This window comes from Vicugna pacos, chromosome 35 (assembly GCF_048564905.1).
Source record: "Vicugna pacos chromosome 35, VicPac4, whole genome shotgun sequence".
Lineage (NCBI taxonomy): Eukaryota > Metazoa > Chordata > Mammalia > Artiodactyla > Camelidae > Vicugna > Vicugna pacos.
Genome location: NC_133021.1, coordinates 22,612,299 through 22,633,761, shown reverse-complemented (window position 1 = coordinate 22,633,761; position 21,463 = coordinate 22,612,299). Strand labels below are relative to the sequence as shown.

General features: G+C 38.0%; 1 protein-coding gene across 5 annotated transcripts in view; it reads left to right on the top strand.

Moving 5' to 3' along the window:
- MASTL (microtubule associated serine/threonine kinase like) overlaps nt 1-20,082 on the top strand; it is a 33,187-nt gene extending 13,105 nt beyond the window's left edge. The window contains exons 5-13 of one of the 5 annotated variants that reach the window (XM_031676380.2): nt 1,230-1,336; nt 1,529-1,679; nt 4,935-5,107; nt 6,709-7,845; nt 8,880-9,018; nt 12,896-12,910; nt 14,743-14,856; nt 14,955-15,056; nt 17,747-20,082. In XM_031676380.2, coding sequence (XP_031532240.2) covers nt 1,230-1,336; nt 1,529-1,679; nt 4,935-5,107; nt 6,709-7,845; nt 8,880-9,018; nt 12,896-12,910; nt 14,743-14,856; nt 14,955-15,056; nt 17,747-17,904 — 2,096 coding nt within the window. In that variant the 3' untranslated portion in view covers nt 17,905-20,082. Of the gene's footprint in view, nt 1-1,229; nt 1,337-1,528; nt 1,680-4,934; nt 5,108-6,708; nt 7,846-8,876; nt 9,019-12,895; nt 12,911-14,742; nt 14,857-14,954; nt 15,057-17,746 lie in introns of those variants that run through there. The other 4 variants (XM_031676379.2, XM_006208885.4, XM_006208886.4 and 1 more) reach the window with 4 other exon arrangements.
- The last annotated feature ends 1,381 nt before the right edge of the window (nt 20,083-21,463 follow it).

Sequence of the window (21,463 nt, the reverse complement as noted above, 5' to 3'; positions counted from 1 at the left end):
ATATATTATATATATATTTTTTTCTTTAATGGCAATACTGGAGACAGAACCCAGGACCTTGTGCATGCTAAGCATGTGCTCTACCACTGAGCTATATTACCCTCTCCCTGCCATAATATTTTTTAACTTGTTTAATTTGTAAAATATTTTTCAAGTGTGTATTATAGTCTTTATTGTTTCAACAGTGTGAGGTATAAATGAAATTTAAGTTCAAACATTCAGCCTACCTTTTAAAGTCTTATACCATATACAAAGCATTATACTTCTCTTATGATATGTGATATCTAAAGAAAATAGTACAGTATTATGTGTGTATCGAATTATTTTACAGTGTTATACATTGAAACCTGATAAAAATCTGCATCAATTTCTCCTTTGCCCTATACTTGTGCATGTTAACATGAGGGGCCCATAATTTGTATTAATTCCTTAAATAGATTCTGATACTGAAATTTATTTTATATTAATAATATTTCAATTCCTTTTTAGCTTTTCTTACTGCTTCCTTTTCTGATGTTTTATTTACCAAGATTTATTTTGTCACCAGTTAAATAACACTCTTGTCTTTATCTTTTTTTTTTTTAAATTCTTTTTAAAGATTTTTTACCTTTTGATCCCCATCATCTATTTCTCCCACCCCCTACCCCCACCTCTGGCAACCACCAATCTCTTCTCTATATTTGTGAGACTGTTTTTTTGTTTTATTTTTTTTAGATTCCATAGAGAGAGAGAGAGAGCATATGGTGTTTGTCTTTCTCTGTCTGCTTAATTGCATGTGTTTACTGTGTGGCATGGTGGCTTTCCTGGCTGTATTTATTTGTCTTGCATAAGCCAGCTTTGTTGATAATGTTAATAATGTGGAAAGCAGGGCAAAATTCAGAACAAGTGATTGTTGACTTAGTCAGTGACAGTTGAAGTTTTTTTTCTAAGTTTTTTTTTAACACCTTTATTGTGGTATAATTCCTCTACAATAAACTAAACGTATGTCAGTTGTACAATATGATGAATTTTGATAGATGTATGCATCAATGAAACCACCACCACAATCAAGAGAGCTAACATAGTAACAAGACAATTGAAGTTTTTAAAGACTATCACTCTTTTTTTTTCTTCTTTTTTTAATGGAGATACTGGGAATTGAACCCAGGACCTTGTGCATGTTAAGTATGTACTCTACCACTGAGCTTTACTTCCACCCCCACCTCATATAGTTTTCTTTCCATACATAGATATCAATATGATGGATATCCTTACAACACCATCAATGGCTAAACCTAGACAAGATTATTCAAGAACTCCAGGACAAGTATTATCTCTCATCAGCTCTTTGGGATTTGTAAGTACTTGACAAGAAAAAAACTCACATAATATATCTTTTCATGATTGCCATTTGAATGAATTCAGATATCAAGCATGTTGAGTTACTCCAACAGTTTATCTACTTAGGTGTTAAACAGTCTGTACATTCAGGTGATGTTTTTCTGAAGGTAAATCTTAGCATTGGTTTCTGTCTTTCTCTTTTTAATAGTACACACCAGTTGCAGAAGAAAATCAAGACTCTGCAAATATTCTTGCAACCCATGGATCTGAAACATCCCAGCTTTCTCAAGGATTCACTTGTCCTATGTCTGTAGATCAAAAGGACATCACTCCTTATTCTAGCAAACTACTAAACTCATGTGAGTATAAAAGAAAAGGTAGTCTATTCCATTAAGTGTATCTTTTAAGGAACAAAATTGTTTTTGATTTTTTAAATTTCTGATATCAGTTTAATAATTTTGAAATGCAAATATTTGAACAGTCTGTGGCATTCCTCTGTTTCATCATGTAAATGTCGTTTCTGTCAGGGGCTGTTGCAGATCTTTAAATCTACAGAATAAAGTGTCAAGTTAATTCTTCAGTTAGCTATAACATTGTAATGATCATTGGGTAAATTTCACTATACTGAGTCTCTGAAAGTCTTATATGGGGAAGATGTGATACCTGGAATATTGTGTGACTTTATAAAATTATTTCCAAAAGATCCCGAAATAAAGTAGTTGAAGTCAAGATACAGTCTTTAATTATTACACAATAAAAGACAAAAATCTAGTAAAGGAGACGAGTGGGACATTTGTGTGGCTCTTAACCCCTACTTTTCTAACTTATCAACAGTGGACAGTGTAGTTCTCTGCACGCAAGTTCTTCATCTCAGGGACATGAATAATGATGCTTTGAAGAGTAATTAGTGTTAGTTGTTTTCATAGCTATTAACTCATTTTAAATTTGGTCCTCAAGTCTGTACATATATTGGATGGATGAATAGATAGTTGGGAAGAATTGCCTCCTTTTTACAAATGAGAAAACTAATATGTGAAAACTTTTAATTACATGCTAGTAAGTGGGTCAGTTAAGTCCTGATTACAAATGTAGTTTTCTATCCACTGTTCTTGTGTCACAATCACTTCTGTGAAAATCAAAATAGCTGAAATATACATATATATTTACAGCCTTGATACAGAAAACTATTAAAATATAAGATATGCAGATGTGATTTATAGCCCTTTTTTAATTTTTTATAATTGAAGTATAGTCAGTTACAGTGTGTCAATTTCTGGTGTACAGCATAATGTTTCAATCATACATACACAAACATATATTCCTTTTCATATTCTTTTTCACTATAGGTCACTATACTATATTGAACATAGTTCCCTGCATATAGCCATATTCTTGAGGAAAAATGATTGCATCTCCCTCAGTCATTTTTCAATCTGACCAGAAGGTGGTAGGCATTGTGCTGGTCACTTGAGCGAATGTGAAGGTGAATACTTGGCTCAGGAGAACCTGTGGTTTGGTGCTGATTACAGGTACAGAGGGATAACAATCCAATAAATAAATGCCATAGGGGAGGATACTGTGACCCAACACAAAAAGTGATAAATGCCAAGTGGGAAAATCAAAAAAAGTTCTAAATAAAGATAGAGCAACAGCCAAATCAGCCCTAAAAAAGGAAATAGGAACTGAGTAGCTACAAGTGTGTTGGGAAAGGGCATTTCAGAGGCTTGAGCAGAAGCCTCTGTCTAACACATGCAGCTTCCATCTTCAGACAGCAGGGACAGAATGTAGTATGTGAGAATGGGACGCACGTGCAAAGAAAAAGGAAGTCAAGCAGGTAGACAGGGAAGACATGCGGGGAAGGATGAAGTGTCCTTACAGGGAGCCTAGAATGTAAGCTTTAGAAAAAGGGGAGCCACCAGAAGTTCCTAAGTAGGGAACAGTCGAATCCTACCCATGATCTAGAAAGAGCTCAGTAGCAAGTATTCAGCACACGCGTGGCATCAGATGAGACACAAGTTCCCATGCTGCTGGGGAAGGGCAGCCGAGCCGTTTACCCAGATATCAAGCTCAGTGCCCAGTGAGTCTCAGGAGTTCCACTGAGAGGCTTTATGTGCCCAAAAGAAAGTTGTTTTAGGTGGACTTTCAAATTCTCCTTCCAGTCTTAAAATTCTAAGATTTATTAGATCAAAAAAAACTCTAATAAACTAAGAATTTACTTGGGATTAAAGTCATGTCCACCCTTTTTGGGAAAGAGAAAACAAGATATACATATCCTTTTATATATGTATAAAGTCTTTATATGCACATATTGCAATCTTTAGTAAAAGCATGATTATTGTGTCTAATTATAAGCTCAGAAGCAACAATTTTTAGCATCATTATTTGTCTGTAAGGTACAGGAACCTATACCATGTAGATGGTGGTGCTTTCTTGCACTGGCTTGCTCTTAGCCAAGTCACTATTACTTATCTGTTTTACCCAGTAGTATAAAAAAAAAATCCCTATGGATGTATATAATTCCACACTTGTAAGCACATAAACCTCAACATTAAAATACAGATATACTTAAAAAAATTTTTTTTATTGAAGTATAGTCAGTTTACAATGTGTCAACTTCTCATGTACAGCATGTTTCAGTTGTACATACACATACATATATTCATTTTCACAATCTTTTTCATTATAGGTTACTACAAGATATTGACTATAGTTCTCTATGCTATACAGTATAAACTTACTGTTTACCTATTTTATATATAGTAGTCAGTATCTGCAAATCTTGAACTCCCAATTTATCCCTTCCTACACCTTCCCCCACTGGTAACCATAAGTTTGTTTTCTACATCTGTGAGTCTGTTTCTGTTTTGTAAATAAGTTCATTTGTGTCCTTTTTGTTTAGATTCTACATATAAGTGGTATCATACGATATTTTTATTTCTCTTTCTGGCTTACTTAGAATGATGATCTCCAGGTCCATCCATGTTGCTGCAAATGGCATTATTTTATTATTTTTTATGGCTGAGTAGTATTCCATTGTATAAATATACCACAAATTCTTTATCCTGTCATTAGTCAGTGGACATTTAGGTCACTTCCATGTCTTGGCTATTGTAAATAGTGCTGCTATGAACATTGGGGTGCATGTATCTTTTTGAAATATAGTCTTCAGATATGTGCCCAGGAGTGGCATATATAAAGCTATACTTTTAATTAAATACAAATTGAACTGAATAAATTTAGTCACATTCCAGCCTTATAGCACATAGGTAATGATCCTTTATCAAGAAAAATTTTAAATTGGATAATGAATATTCAAAATGGATTTCCTCCTACTTATAAATTTGTTTCTTTCTCCTGATTTTTATTTTATGGACATTAAGAGTTTTGGGTCTTTGGTTTTTTTTTTTGTTTGTTTGTTTTGTTTTTTAACTTTCAGACAGCACTTGTATGCCAAAACCACCCAGTGTCATCCTTTTGGATGAGACAGTGTTTACATAAAAATAGTTCTGATAATGAAGTACTCAGTACTTTACCTAATTATCTGTAAAGATTCAGGATCAGTGAGGAGCTAAGAAAGATGTGATATAAGCCTCAATCTTTTCTCTTCCCCACAGGTCTTGAAACAGTTGCCTCCCACCCCGGGATGCCAGTGAAGTGTCTAACTTCCCATCTACTGCAGTCTAGGAAAAGGCTGCCAACATCCAGTGCCAGTAGTCAGTCCCACACCTTCATATCCAGCGTGGAATCCGAGTGCCACAGCAGTCCCAGATGGGAAAAGGATTGCCAGGTTCGTGTGAAATTCACCTTAAGCCAAACCAGTTACGTGTGTCAAATTAACGATTAGAAATGCTTTATTCTTTTTCCATACAAATTTTATAAAGAAATTGTTACACGAATGGCAGGCAAGGTACGCTTCATTTTCCTATATATTCTGTCAAATTCTCTTAAAATATTTCATTTCTCATTCAAATGTGAAATTATTCTTGAATGATAGAATCCAAATTTTTAAATTTTTGTAGTAAATCGATAGTAAATGTTGGCCTTAAGGCATCTAGATGGGGAAATGGGACTTTTTTTGGAGGGGTGGGTGTGGGGGAGGTCATTAGGTCTATTTATTTGTTTATTACTGGTTTTGTTTTGTTTTGTTTTTAATGGAGGTACTGAGGATTGAACCCAGGACCTTACCCACACTAAGCGTGTGCTCTGCCACTGAGCTGTACCCTCCCCCTTCTAGGCATCTAGATGGACTGCTTTTTTTTCAATTCTCTTCCCTGACACAGACATTAGATTGTTGAGGTTTTTTTAACCTGTGTCTTACTTTATTTTTTTCACTTCTCCTGCCTATATCTTATTTTAAAACTTCTATCTCCTATGCTGTTTTCCGCCCATTTCTCATTTAGTGTAATGGTAACTCTTCTGGGTTACAAATAACCTTTAGACCACAAAGGTAATGTAGGTGTGTCTTTGAAAGTATCTGTTCTAAGGAGATTGCTTGCTAGGTTAATAGAGTTACTGAAAGTTATTTTATTTAATTTGTATATTCTGTTTGTGGCTTTTTAAAGCTAATAAATATTAAAGCCAATGATTAATCACTGCTTCTTATTACTAAGTAAGTTAATAAAGTGTGACTTTTCACATATCAAAACTGTGCACTATTAGGGTTTACTAACAGTTTACTCTAATTGAGTATTCTTGTAGCAATCCTGGTTACCATGTGCCGATTTGCAATATTTTGTACAAAACTCTGGTCACACAAGAGCACCTTCAGAGAGCTAGAATTCAAATAGTATTTAAGAAAAGCACTTTGTTATCAATGCATCATCAGTTTATCTTGTTGACAATGGACTTTAACTCTTCTTATTTTTGGTTTTTAATTATACATCGCCACTAGTTTAGTTACATCCTTGTCAGCTTGGTTTTATCATACTTGTATGAAGTGATGCATGTTGACATTAACCATATTTTTGGTCTGTAATTTTCCATTACCTGTGTTTCAAGCTCTGTGCTTTTGAAATTCAAAACAGCATCCATACCGCTGTTGCAGGGCAGATACATGCATAATGTAACCTTACCCTCAATTTTGCCTGAGTATATTCCTATTAGTTTGTCCTATTGAAATAATACAAATTATACTAGCAAATACAAATGGAATTGTGTTAAATTTTATACCAGTGTTTCACTCAAAATAATGTATGTAAATGTATACTATAATCGTTTCATTTCTTTCTAATTCTCCGTTACCATTGTTCTTTCTTTCCATTGGAAAGTGGAAACAGGTAACATAGTAGTTTGTGGGGTCATTTATCCCACTTGAGGGGGCACAGGCTTAAGAGTTTAAAGAATCTCAGCTTTATATAATTTTTTTAAGTGTTTTCACCTCCCTCTTAGGAAAGTGATGATGCAGCGGGCTCTACAGTGATGAGCTGGAATATAATTGAAAAGCCTTTATGTACAAAGTCTACAAGTGCCATCGAGACCAAAAGTTTCCATACAGAAGATCTTGAGTTAGCCCTTTCTCCCATTCAGAACAGCAGTGGCATTCCTGCCACTGGAAGCTCTTGTGTAAACCCTGCTGAAAAGTGCTCCTCTGGGGAAGTTTCTTGGGAAGCAAGAGAACTGGATAGAAACAACATTAATGTGGCCGCTGACGCAAGCCAGTCTGGTTTTCATCAGTCACCCCAGTGGGCTGTGGATTCCGGTGGGGTGACGGAAGAGCACCTTGGGACAAGAAGTTGTAAGAGAAGTTTCGAGTTGGTTGACTCCAGCCCTTGCCAGGAAATCATACAGAATAAAAAAAACTGTGTAGAGCACAAGCATAGTAATGAAATGAGAGATTGTTCTGCGAATCAGCAGACAGGCTTAACAACTGAAGTCCAGGACCTTACGCTGTCGGTGTGCGGGGCTCAGCACTGTGCTAATAAGGAGAACGTGGGCAGTTCTTTTATTGACAAACAACAAACACCAGAAAAGTCACCTGTCCCAGTGATAGCAAAAAACCTAATGTGTGAGCTGGACGACGACTGTGACAAGAGTAGTAAGGATTACTTGAGTTCTAGTTTTCTATGTTCTGATGGTGATAGAACCCCTAAAAGTATTCAGATGGACTCTGATTCATCCTTTCCTGGAATTTCTATAATGGAAAGCCCATTAGGAAGGCAGTCCTTAGACCCAGATAAAAGCATCAAAGAATCCTCTCTGGAAGAATCAAATATCGAAGACGCACTCACTGCATCACCCAGCGGCCAAGAAAGTACCTTGCGGAGAGGTGAGGAGAGTCCTGCCCTCCAAGACCATGACCAGAAAATGTTAGCTCCCTCCTCGGAGGTGCTGAAGACATTAACTGCTAAAAGAACTGCTGTAGCTTTTCGGAGTTTTAACAGCCATATTAACGCATCCCATGTCTCAGAACCCTCCAAGATGAGCATCTCTTCGTTGGATGCAATGGATGTTTCATGTGCTTACAGTGATTCATGTCCCATGGTGATAACCCCTACTCAGAAAGAAAGAGCCTGTAGGCCACATCAGGTGTGTTATCACTTTATCTAATGTTTCGCCCTTTAGATTTTAGAAAAATAAACTATTATGTCCAGACACTTGCCTGTCAGCTAGAGCATAGACTATTAATCATGTAGTTTTTGTTCTGCTTGTTGGGAGTCTGGGGCTCATGAGAGGTTTTCATACAGAAAGACAAGGCTGGTAGTGATGTTTATTCTTCTTAACTACAACACCGCCTTCATTTGTATTGTTCTGTTTACTTTCGCATACTTACGTATCGCATGTCAGCATATTTACAGTCACATCTTTTCACTTGCTCACAGCAACTGGGATACAAAATTAAAGTCCATCTACTTTACTGCCTTCTAAGGACATATTTAGGTGATCTCATTTCTTTACGGAAGAAAGTTGAAAAATATATATTTCAAATCTTTTTTTCCCTAAGCCTTTATCTTTATACATCCAAAGTTTCAGGTTTTTTTTTTCTTCCTTTGGAGAGGTATCATAATACAGAAACTGTGAACCCCAAATTTAGCGTTCCAAGACTTGTTTTCTATTTGAAACTTACTGAGTGACTTAAAAGTCCCTTTCCTTCAGAGCCTCTGTCTGCCATCTGTTTGTGAAATATAATGATACCCGTCCTGCTGGTCCCAGAGTCCTTGTGAGACAACAAAATATCTTAAAAACATAAATGCTGGTTAGCACAAGAGATTATTTATATGTAGTTCTGTCTTATGCATTGTTCAGATAGTCAATCGTCAGCCGCAGCCTCCCTCTGTGACTATTCTTAAGCTTGTATTGATCCATGCTATCAACAAATTTTTCTTGTGGATTTTTTCATTGTTTCTTGTATATCCAGATCTTACTGAAATAACTGGTGTGTTACCTATTAAATTGCATTAGCTGTCAGGACGCTCCATAATTATAATTAATGAGACCATTTTCAAACTTGATCAAGGATTTGAGTGTGTCTTTTATGCCCAGCAGCCTAGCTCTTCTTTGGTTTTAGTATTTCTAGAAGTTCACGATATTTATTGTCTCTTAAACTGTTTTGAAATTAGCAGACCCCAAATCAGGTCAAGTCAGGAACTCCATACCGAACTCCAAAGAGCGTGAGAAGAGGGGCAGCCCCAGTGGACGATGGGCGAATCCTGGGAACCCCCGACTACCTCGCGCCTGAGCTGCTGTTAGGCAGGGCCCATGGTAAGGCATGCACGTCTTGAGTTTTTGAAGTATCTATCACTGTATTTTCTTTTGAGATAAATTGTCTTAAATTTCTTTGGTGCTTAGATTGCCTACGGATGAACTCATACAGTATTCTTTTCTCCAATATATGGCCTTTATTATAGGAAAAGAAGACATGCAACCATTCATTCTTTGCCCGCTGGTTTAGTCTCAGTGATCCAGAGAAGGCCCACCTCCCCCCACCTCTTACCATCTTTGTTCTGAATGTCTCCCCAGGTCTGTTCTAGTTTGGGCTCAGGGATACAGAGTTGGGCTACACTTCAGTTCACTCTGCAGAAGCCTCTTCCTGTTTAGAGCTCACCCTCACTCTACCCGCACCAGAAGGGTCCAACCAGAAATGAGCCAGCCCTCAGAATGCAACGCAGAAATAAAGGGGTGACATTTTCACTGTTTCTTTTTTTTCCTTTTTCGCTCTCTGAAGAATTTTCCCTTCCTCCATTCTGAAGTGACCTGTATTGCTTTCCCAGGGCTACTCTAGCAAAACACCACAAACTGGGTGGCTCAGAACGACAGAAATGTTTATTGCCTGATGGTTCCGGAAGCTAGAGGTCTGAAGTCAAGTGTCTACAGGACCTCCTCCCTCCGAAACCTGGATCCTTCCTTGCCTCTTCCCAGCTTCCTGTGGTTTGCCAGCAGTCTTGGGCTTGCCAGGACTTGGAGATGCATTGCTCCAGCCCTCCCTCTTCCATGGTGTTTTTCCTGTGGCTCTGTGGTCACAGGGTTGCATTCTTAAAAGGACGCCAGTCATGCTGGATTAGGGGCCCACTCCACTCCCATCTGACCTCTTCTTAATCTAACTAATTACATCTGCAAGGACCCTATTTCCAGATGTCACATTCAGGGGACCTCAGGGTTAGGACTTCATCCTATCTTTTTGTTGGGGCATAATTCACCTCACAACAGGAACCCCTTCTTCTACATCTGGATGTTAATTACTTCCCTTGTCTTTGGGCTCATCTTCCCCACCCCCACCCCCACCCCACACCTTCTATTGTTATTTCTTTGCTGGCTTTTCTCTGTAGTCTGAAAACAAGCTTCCACCTTTGTCTTTCCCTCACCACCTAACTTCTCAAAGGTAGTTTCTTGCCTTTGCCTGATCATTTCTGCTCTGGCAATCCGATTGTTATCCCTGCCATTGAACTGAAACGGTTTCATGGACTGTCACCAGTGATGTCATCACTGTCAGATCTGCCAGTCTCTCCTCTGTCCCACTCCTGTCACCACTGTTGCTGATCCTCATTTCTTCCTTTATCTCTTCTAAATTAGAAGCTCTGCAAGATTCTGCCCTGTACCTTTCTTCCCCCCCACACCTGCTTCCCATTAATCTCATCACTCCCATGCCGTCAGTTGTCACATCTCTGTTGATGTTTTCTAAATATCTATTCCTAATCCTGACTTTCTCCAGGCAGCGTTCTGCTGTCATTCAGAACTACGTGTCTTTCCCTTCCTCTGTTCCCTCTCTCTGTTTCATCGTCTTCGTGGTGACACAAACGTCGTCCCTACATTCAGGCATTTAAATCCGGTTAATATCTCTGCTCTGTTTCTTCTTTTTCATGTCTGCCGCTCTTCCACGTAAGAACCTCATCTCTCCCTCTCGTTAATTTAATAACTCTCTTTGTGATCTCCTCAACTCCATTCTGTTGTCTGTGATCATGGCCACCAGATTCTCCCTCCTGAAGCTGGATGGAGTCCATGCTACTTCCCTCCTTGAAGAACCATGGTGGCTCCTTCCTACCTGCAAAGTGGCATCCAGGTTACTGACGGGTGGCCCTCAGCTCTCATGCTAGTCTCATCTCTCAAAGAGTCTCTTTATGGGCCTCACCTTCCCATTCTGCTTAGACACATTTATTTTCGTGTTTTCCTTATTTTGCACAACTGTTTTGCCTTAGTCTAGAAAAGCCAGTCCCCAATAGGTTTGCTGTCAGATTTCTTCTCATCATGAGCAGTCAATGTCAAATGTCACCTCTTCCATAAAGCATCCCTTGATCAACTACGGAGACCTAGCTCTTCACTTCGATATTACTTTATTAGATGCTTTTTAAAACTTACATCATTCTTCTTATGTCATAATTATTATATTTGTCTCCACTACAAAAGCTTAAGAAAGTTCCTTAAGGCTGGAGTCTGAGTTCTCCTTCCACAAATCACTAACCATTGTCAATAATCTCTGCAGTGTTGAAGTTAGATACACTTAATATTCCCCTTTCTTTATCAGCCAAAGCAACTACATTCCTCTGGGCACTTAACTAATTTTTGTACACTATCCCTTTTGCTAAGTCACAGGTTTGCCAGCTCATTTCCTGTATTACAATTCACATTTTCTGCAACTTCAGATACAGTATGAAAGTGAACTTCAAATGTAAAGATTTACTTTATAAGATCTTGTCATTCTTTTCATGGGATCTCTAGTTACCTTTGCTGGCTAGTGATAGATTATAAAATTTCTGTTTTCTTATTAAAGGGATTTGATACATAGTTTTTAAAATAACAAATAATACAGAGCAATTTATAATGAAAAGAAAACAGTAATTCCCTGTTCTCTACCCCTCCCCCCAAAATCCCAGGCCCCAGAAACACCCACTTCAGCTCCTCAATTTCCCCTTGTACTAACCTCTCTAATTGTAAACCTCATGGCGAGGGACAGCTAAAACATCTCTGATGTTCCACCGTTGTCTTCCCCTCAGCCAAGGGGACTTAAGGACTCTGGACTGAGTTTCCATAGCTTCTCATGCATATGTTTGTTTCAACTGTATTTTTTTTCTATTTTTTAATTTTTTATTGAAATACAGTCAGCTACAATGTGTCGATTTCTGGTGTACAGCACAATGTCCCAGTCATGCATATACATACATATATTCGTTTTCATAAAGATTATTACAAGGTATTGAACATTGTTCCCTGTGCTATACAGAAGAAACTTTTTTAAAAATCTATCTTTATATATAGTGGCTAACATTTGTGTATCTCAAACTCCCATGTTTAACCATTTCCACCCCATTTTCCCTGCTAACCATAAGATTGTTTACTATGTCTGCGAGTCTGTTTCTGTTTTGTAGATGAATTCATAATGTCCTTTTTTTTTTTTTTTTAGATTCTGCATATGAGTGATACCATGATATTTTTCTTTCTTTCTGCCTTACTTCAGTTAGAAAGATGATCTCTAGGTCTATCCATGTTGCTACAAATGGCATTGTTTTATTTTTATGGCTGAATAGTATTCCATTGTGTAAATATACCACAACTTCTTTATCTACATCTGTTGATGGACATTTAGTTTACTTCCAAGTCTTGGCTATTGTAAATAGTGCTGCTATGAACACTGGGGTGCAGGTGTCTTTTCAAATTAGAGTTCCCTCTGGATTATATATACCCAGAAGTGGGATTGCTAGATCATATAGTAGGTCTGTTTTTAGTTTTTTGAGGAATCTCCGTACTGTTTTCCATAACGGCTGCACCAAACTGCATTCCCACCAGCACTGTAGGAGGGTGCTCTTTTCTCCACAGCCTCTCCAGCATTTGTTATTTGTGGACTTTTGAATGATGGCCATTCTGACTGGTGTGAAGTGATACCTCATTATTGTTTTGATTTGTATTTCTCTGATAATCAGCAACATTGAGCATTTTTTCATGTGCCTGTAGCTCTCTTTAAATTGGGTTAAAATGGTGAGTATTGTCTCTCCCAGAGTAGGCTGTTTTCTCCTTGAGGAAACCTCTCTTTTTCATCTTTGTATCCCTTATATCTGGCACAATACCTGGTTTCTAGTTCAGTGAATGATGTGAGAATGAACTCATAACTTTATAACAATGGACCTAACTCCTGTTTTCTTACATGCAGGATTTCTGACTTCGGGTGAGTGAATTTCTGCACAAAGTAATGCAGCCAAGCATATTTAACTGAACAGTCAAAGTATAACTAGATCACATTGCATAAAAAAAAACTTTTTTTTCATTTCAGCTCACTTGTGAAATACAAACATGAACTGTCTTCTGTCTTCTGAGCAGGAAGACAGCCAGGGCGAGTGCTCTTCTCCGTGAAAACAAATGTAGACATGTAGCATTTTTATAACTATTAAAGGTAGCGAAGAGTGTAGATACAGCCATTTTTTACTGCAGTTGAAGAAATAGGCTTGATAAAAATATTAAAATTAGCGGCCACAAAAGGGCTTGAATTTTCTAGCCATTTAATTCCATTATTATTAGAAAATAGAAAGATAAAACAGTATCAATATACAAATTACAGAAGTGGGTTTTGAATTAGGAAGCCAGTAGTATAAAACAAGTCTGCTCTATATCTCTGGCTAATGATATATAATTGATTTGTTTCATAATCGATAATATGATTTATCACAATATGTGATCTTATTAGACTTTGACTCATATATGGGTATGTATGACATATCCATGGAGAAATCATGTATGTTTTTTGACATGAGTACATTTTGGCTGAGCTGGGAAAAGGGTCCTAATACCTAACCTGAGTAAAAATAAATTAAAATGTACATTTTTTCCTGATTTCCCCTTACTTTTCTGTTGTTTGGTTATGTTATCTAATCTGTTGGAATAATTCTTTCTCGGTGCTGCTTAAAAGGCCTACTAACTGAGGTGGTTTATATGTTTTTCTTCAGTGATTTCTGTAGAAACGGAAGCCTAGAGACTGTTGGCACCTGTGTTCCTTAGGGAAGTTGGGATTATGTGGCTTGCAGCTGAAAAGGCACTAAATGCATGCAATTATTTTTTCTGATGGCAGATTCCAGGATACTTTCCAGCTTGTTTTAAAATGAAATGGTGGCAGTTGCTTAACCACAATAAGGAATTTTGTGAAATTGATTTTTAAAGTAATTTTCAGGCAAATTTAGTTCTAGGCTAGAATCTCAATTCTGAATTTATACTGAAGTTAATCATTTTGGGACTGAAATTAACCTTTGCTTAGAAAACATTCTTATTCATTGACGTAACTAAACAAAAGTATGAACCAGATTATGGGGCATGTTTCAAACAATCATTTAAAACATCTTTGTATACAAATGATGTGTCCAATGAAGATTTTATTTAAAAATCAGCTTTACTTATTTATTAAGACTTACCTTCTGATTACCTCCTCGAGCCGTAGTTTAAATGAATTTTTTTTGTTAAATTAATTTGTTCCTCTATATTCTTAAAAGAAATAAAGCTACATTAAAACACTGCAAGTAAGGCTTTCCCTAGTTATACCACGTTATTCTCCAATTAGCATTAATGTTGCTATTTCATCTCATTCCTTTGTGAAAAGAGTGGGACATAGAATCATCTAAATGTTGTTTCTTGATTTGAAATTGAGAAGCACTCTTTTAGAGAATAATTTTCAGATTAAATGCATTCCTCAGCTGTGTTTTAGGATTTAGAACAAATAAGTGTCCAGAATATCAGGGGTTATTAAGAAGTGACAAAAGATAGCTTTAACTTTAATTTCTAGCTAGCCAGGCTAATCTAAAGGTCTGTTTTCCAAGAAAGTATTTACCACTTTGCCTAAATTAAGGTAATTTGGGTTCTTGTACCTTCCGAAGCCAGAAGAAAGCCTTAGGAAATGAGCGTTTGGGGCCTTCAGTGTGGCCAGACATCCACGTGTTATTAATTACTGTTTTAGTTGATCGGACATTTGTAGAAAAATGCTTTTAAGTTCAGCTACTTCCTCTTAAATTCCAGGTCCTGCAGTAGACTGGTGGGCACTTGGAGTTTGCTTGTTTGAGTTTCTGACAGGAATTCCCCCTTTCAGTGATGAAACACCACAACAAGTATTCCAGAATATTCTGAAAAGAGGTGATTCTTTTTCTCCTATTAAAATAGATTCATTTGTCTCATTTACCTCTGTGTATTGTTATTTTGAGCAATAATTAGCAGGTTATTTGTATTTGTAGATATCCCTTGGCCTGAAGGCGAAGAAAAGTTGTCTGGTAATGCTCAAAGTGCAGTAGAAATACTCTTAACCATTGATGATACAAAGAGAGCCGGAATGAAAGGTACGGTTTTGTGTTAGTAAACTCTTTTACCTTTGATGTGTTTCAGGGATGAATGTTAATGACACCAAGTTCTAGTACAGTACTACAGATAATGTGACAGATAAGTGAAATTGGTTTTTAAAAATTCGTTTTATTTTTGCCCTCTCGGTATGCACTGACATATTTGTCCTTATTCTACATTAAAATTCAGTGCAATCAGGTTATAATCTTCACTCCATGAATTTTATTGATCCCAAACTGGTACCTGAAACAAGCTGATCTTGTCCATGTCTTTAGGTTTTTCAGAACCTAATAAAAGTTAAACATCAGCACATACGGGAAATTTTTTAAATCAAAGCTTCCTGATCTATGATTTTCTTACTGCTTCATTTCTGATATCATTATTGGTTGACAAATATTTTTATGGACTCTGGCTCCTTGTTGCATTATCTTCACAGCCAGGTTGCCTCAAAAGAAGACAAAATTGGTACATTGTGACCCATTCAAGGGTTTTGTTTTGTTCTTTTTAAATCAATGCAGGAAACTCCCGTTCATTTTAAACTTGTTTTGAAGCTCTGGTAACTCTCATTAGCAGCTGCCTTAAAATCCTTTTTAACAAGATTTCTATAGAAACAGCTAAGTATTCTGTCTTGAAATGTATTTCCATGTGAAGTGAGGTATATTTAGGAAAATGAACTTAGCAATATATATATCATTTGTATCAGCTTCTAGATGCTCCCTCCAGGAAGATCAGCAGTTTATTTATTTATCAAATCCTATAGAGTGACTTCTGGGTGCTGGACAGTGTTACCGTTTCGGGCACTGGAGGTCCCCTACAGATGAACCAGACTGAAATCCTGTGCTTACTATTCTAGAACTTACATTCTAGTGGAAAGACAGAAAGTAAACAAATACAATCATAACATAATGCCATGTGGTGGTAAGTACACGCGGAGAGATGGAGAGTGAGAAGGATACAAAGCGAAGCCAAGAGTTGTTTTTTTTTTAAAGATGGGGTGGTCAGGAAGACCTCTGAAGGGTGGAATTGGAGCAAAAACCTGTGTAAAGATGCAGACATTTGAAAACCGAGCTCTAAACATTGCTTTAGAACAGCAGTTCTCCATGGGATGATTTTGCTCCCCAGAAGACATCCGGCACTGTCTGGAGACATTTTGTTGTTGTTGTCACAACAGTTGGGGGCCTCTAGCAGGTAGAGGCCAAGACTTCTGCTCAGTTTCCTACAATGCACAGGGCAGTCCCTCCCACAAAGGATTATCTGGTCCCAAATGTCAGTTGTAACAAAGCTGAGAAACCGTTGCTTAGCAAATGGCTATAATGTACGGTAATGTACTCCGTCCATTCTTACCAATGACGTCAGATTTGTGTTCATTTGTTAAATGAACAGTTTACCTTGTGGAGCAGATAGGGGTATTCTTCAGTTAAGAAACAATTAATTGTTTTAACACCTGTTTGTTTCGGTTTTTTTTCCCCACACCTGTGTGTTTAGTTTATCTTAACTTAGATTGGAATTCCTTTGTGGATTCTGTTCAAATAGAGTTGTGACGAGAGGCTCACAAAGCAGCACTTCACATCCACGTATCCCGGTTTGAGTTACCACCGCAAATAACTCTGAAGTCATCTATGCTCAGTTATGTATTTTGAACCTTTGAGACAAATAAATACTCTAAGTGTGAATCATTTTTGCTATCTTATCCCTTTGCCTGCCAGTCTTTTAGTTTAAGGAAAAACCAACTTATTGTTTCTGACATACTGATTTCCCAACACATTACCCCCAGTACAGACACACAGTTCTTTCCTGTCTGTGCAGTCATCTTCTGATATTTTCCTTAAATCTGATTGCTTGCTTTGTTTGTTCACTGCCTTAACTGTCACTTCATTTTTTTGGCCATCATCTTTATTATTGCCTGATGAAGTGAATAGTGGAGGAGAGGGGAAGCCGTGTATACCAACTAAATACCACACTGATCAAAAAAGCAAATTTTCATTTTGGTAGCTAGAAGAAAATGGCAGGAAAATGTAGTTTAAGAGGTGAGCAAAGCTAGGATTTTGCAAGTGGAAGCAGTAAGACTCGGATGTGGCCACGTCGCTGGGTAGCTGGTGTATCGTAGAGACGCAAGTCAGTGAAGTCAAAGAACCAGGAGGAGAAAGTATCAAGTGTCATCCGTGTGTACGTTGAAATCACCATGAAGCACAAGGATGGCGCACGGGGGAGAAGGCAGGGGAGTGGAGGCTGAGCTTCTTTCCGAAGTTATCTAGTGGGGGTGATGCTGAGGGCACAGAGCTCCAAGCAGGCGGCCAGCACTGGGAATGAGAAACGGGGTGTTAATCATGGAAGATCCGTAGGGTGGAAGCTGTATCGGGAGCAGGAAGTTTCTCATCGAGTCAGGGATTCTGTGAGAAGAGGCAGGCAGTGAGAAAGATAGGCGTCTGTTCGGGCAAATCATCATTCACTCATTTGACGAACACAGACGAGGCCCCGTCACGTGCCAGGTCATACACACAGTGACACAGTGTGTGCGGCTGTGAAGTATGTGATTGAAGAGAAAGACGACAAGTGTTTTTAAAATGTCTGTGAAAAGGACGTAGTAAAGTAGGGCAAGGTACATGGGAGACAGTCTCTTCTTAATTCCTGAAAAATAGTACTTTGGTAATGGTGACATAATACTGTTTTGTTTTATATTTTTCTCAAGAGCTGAAACTTCACCCTCTATTCAGCGATGTGGACTGGGAAAACCTACAGCATCAAAGTATGCCTTTCATACCCCAACCAGATGACGAAACAGATACATCGTATTTTGAAGCCAGAAATAATGCCCAGCACCTGACCATATCTGGATTTAGCCTATAGCGCACACATTTTCCCTTTAGTCAGTCTTGCCGTAGAGAATAAGTAGCATAATTGCATATGCCTTAACACCAGATTGATCTAAGGGAAAAAAAGGCATTATTTTACCTGGATCAGTGAGCTTCCTGCGCGTGTTACAGCTGCCACAGTGTCAAAAGGCTATTATAATCAGTAATTTATGTTAATCTCAGCATTGTATATAGATCTTCAAAGCTTTTTTCCCTCTTATTTATTTTGTCACTGCACTTTATTTACATTCAGTAAAACTAGAATGCCATTACCACTTGAAGAGTGAGCCTCAGGCTTGGTGTTCTTCCTCATCTGTTGATTTCAGTACACCATTCAGCTTGGTGTTAATACAACAAAAACATCATACAGCTTTATTTTAGTGTAATTTACCCGCACTTGGTTGCCTGCAAAAGCCGTATTCTCTTGGGCAATCCTTTAAAGCTGTACTTGTGACCTCAAAAACGCTGCTGGAAAATTCCTTCACTTAGTACTGTAACTCCTTTCAGGAATGAGGGCTAAACAAAAGGACTAAGGTTTGGGTTTACTTTGCTCTGAATACAGTTCTGCTGCCTTGACTGCTTCTGGTGCTTTTTCTACAATACATGTTTGTTTAAAATAGTACTGCAAAGCTTAGGTGTGATACACTGTAGGAATTTTAACAGCCTATTCAATTTTAACAAAAAAAAGGATCATTTACTTTTAAATAATTTGTTTAAAACATATGCGGCATTACCAGAATAGCCTAATTCTAAAAAATAAATAAATAACTTACTTTTGCTTAATAAATATAATTGTAACATACTTCGCTGTATTACCTGTCCACTATCATTTTTTAATTTTTTTTTTACTATTTTTTTTTGCAGGCAGAGGTAGTTAATTTTTAGAGGAGTTACTGGGATTTGAACCCAGGACCTCATGCATGCTAAGCATGCGCTCTACCACTTGAGCTATACCTTACCCCCTCTTTTAAATATAGATACACGAAGATTCAGCTTCACAGGTCATATCTTAAATTCATTGAGGTTTTCTGCATGCTTACCCCCCCAGAGAGAAAAGTTCAAATTTAAATGTACCAGGTGTAGATTTTCTGCTAATCTGTTAAATACTATTGTTCCTTTTGCAAAATGGCTTTAGTGTTTCTACTTTTCATTACCATCCCAGTAAGAGCCCTGTTATTACCTGTTATTACGCAGTTGACAAAGATAATACAAGTTTAAAACAGTTACAGTGAAAGGGACACCTTTATAATCAGTGCTATGTCACTGAACCCATGATTTAAAGGTTTTACTGGGCTTATTTTAGTAATGACTACTTAGATTTAATGCTCCTAATAGTCACCTCTTCCAACAATATGTTCAAAATACAGTTGTTAAAACTTTGTTTAATATAAATTACATCCTTCCCTTAAATTAGGTAAAAGCTGGGATTATTTATCGCCCTCTTACTGACCTTTCAAGTAGGAGAAAGAGCAGTGGTGGCTTTGGAATCAAGCAAAAATGGTTTAAACCATTGGTCTGCCACAGTAAAAATCCTTGGGCAGGTTAAACTCTGTGCATTTGTCTCCCTGTATTGAGCAGATTAATAATACGAAGCAAGCTGGTCCTTAAAGGAACTGCCCAGGACACCAGTCTCATCAGGGATTTGAAACATGACTAAATAATCAGGGGAAATGTATAGTGAGCCTACTCCCAGCACAGGAGATAGTGCCCTTAAGTGGAAAAAGTAAGAATAGTTTGTTGTTACAGAGCTGGCAGGTGCAGCGACAGTCACCTGGAGTTCTGCATGCTGTCATGATGTTTACTGGGAACAAGTGACTTACTATCTAAACTTAAGCCTGTAAGACACCTGTCAAGTTGTTGTGGCTTCAGACACTCATTAAGGAAATACCTGAGACAGAACAAGAAAAATGGGAGTGTTTTGGCAGTTGTGTGGATTGTGTGTACATACGTGTCTTTAAAGACAGATTACTCTGCCAGTAAAAATCTGTGCATCCATTGCTAACTATAATGTTTATTAATTGGAAATAGTTTTCACCCCACTTCCAGTGACTGTTAAACAAATACAGAAAATATTTTAAGTGGTACCCCGGTGTACCTTTGTCAGAATTTAAATAAGACAAAGTACGTAGCAAACATAAGAGATGTTTAATAAATGATCATTATTTGAGCCCTATGTACCCTACTACTTCTTAAATATCTGTCTTAATGTTGGCTTTGGGTAATGGTTGCTGTATAAAACCCCGCCCTTGTTCTCTAAAACATCTCGAAGGACAGTTTCAGATCTAATCATTCTGCCAGAAAGAACCATCTTGTTTTTAGCCAGTTACAAACAAGCTCAGAGTCCAAAAGAGTGTGCAAATATTTACCGTTTCCACCAGGCCTCCTTTCAATTAATACCAAGCCAACCATGGATGGGTCATTCTTATCTCTGTGGAAAGTAGCTTGGTCAGAGCAACATTTGAAGGAGGAAGACAGAATAGAAAGCTATTGAATCAGCCCACCTGGATTCAAGATGTATTTTAGAGGTAGAATCCGTAGGACTTACTGACACATGAGGTGAGGAGGGTGAAAGAATGGGAGTTTTGAGCTTGTTTGTTACACAACATTATTGTAGCAGCTATTTTTCCTATACGTAGCAAGTGATAACACACTGAAACTGCAGACCCTGGAACAAAGAGAAGATACTATAAGCATCCGAAGAGCAAGAAAAAAGACTGGTATGAGACAATGGAAAATACACATATTGGTCTCTGTCTCCCGTTCCCGGTACAGAGCTCCCCAAACTCTTGTGATTTCCTAAGTGATAAGAGCATTAGGAACATTCTGTTGTTGTTCTAATATTTGGTCTTTGACCCTTGGTTCCTGTCCCAGGGCTCCTAGACCCCTTGGGGTTTCCTGAGTGACAGCCGTGTGTTTTGGTCTAATGAGGTGACGATGGGTCACCAAAAGGACCAAGCTATGATTAGAAGCTTGGGACTTTCAGCCCCACCCTCCATTCTCCAGAGAAGGGAGAGGGGCCGGAAATGGAGTTTACGTCTGCGCATGCCTGCGTGAGACTAAGCCTCCATAAAAACCCCCAAAGTGCGGGGCTCAAAGAGATCCTAGTTGGTGAACACATGGAGGGGCTGGGAGGGTGGCGACCCAGAGAGGGCATGGAGGTGCCACACCCCTTCCCACACAGCCTGTCCTGTGCCTCTCTCCTGCCTGGGTGTTCACCTGTATCCTTTACCATTTTCCACCTAAGACCAACTGTACGTATTTAAGATGGCTGATTAAGGCTGCACTGAGAAGCTGGAGGAGGCCACCGATTTGGAGTAAGAACTGAAATTAAGATTTTGACAAGATCAGTAACAGTCTCAACCAAACGACTAAATGAGTTAAACTTCACCCAGGTGCTGATTTTTATAAAATGATATGTAATAGCATGGCTTAATCAATGCAATGCCAACAGTAACAACTAATAAAAACCATAACATTTCTCATTAACCTTTTATTTTTAACTTGGTTTTACAATAAAGAAACAAAAAAGAAGTAGATCGTTAAAAAAATACCAT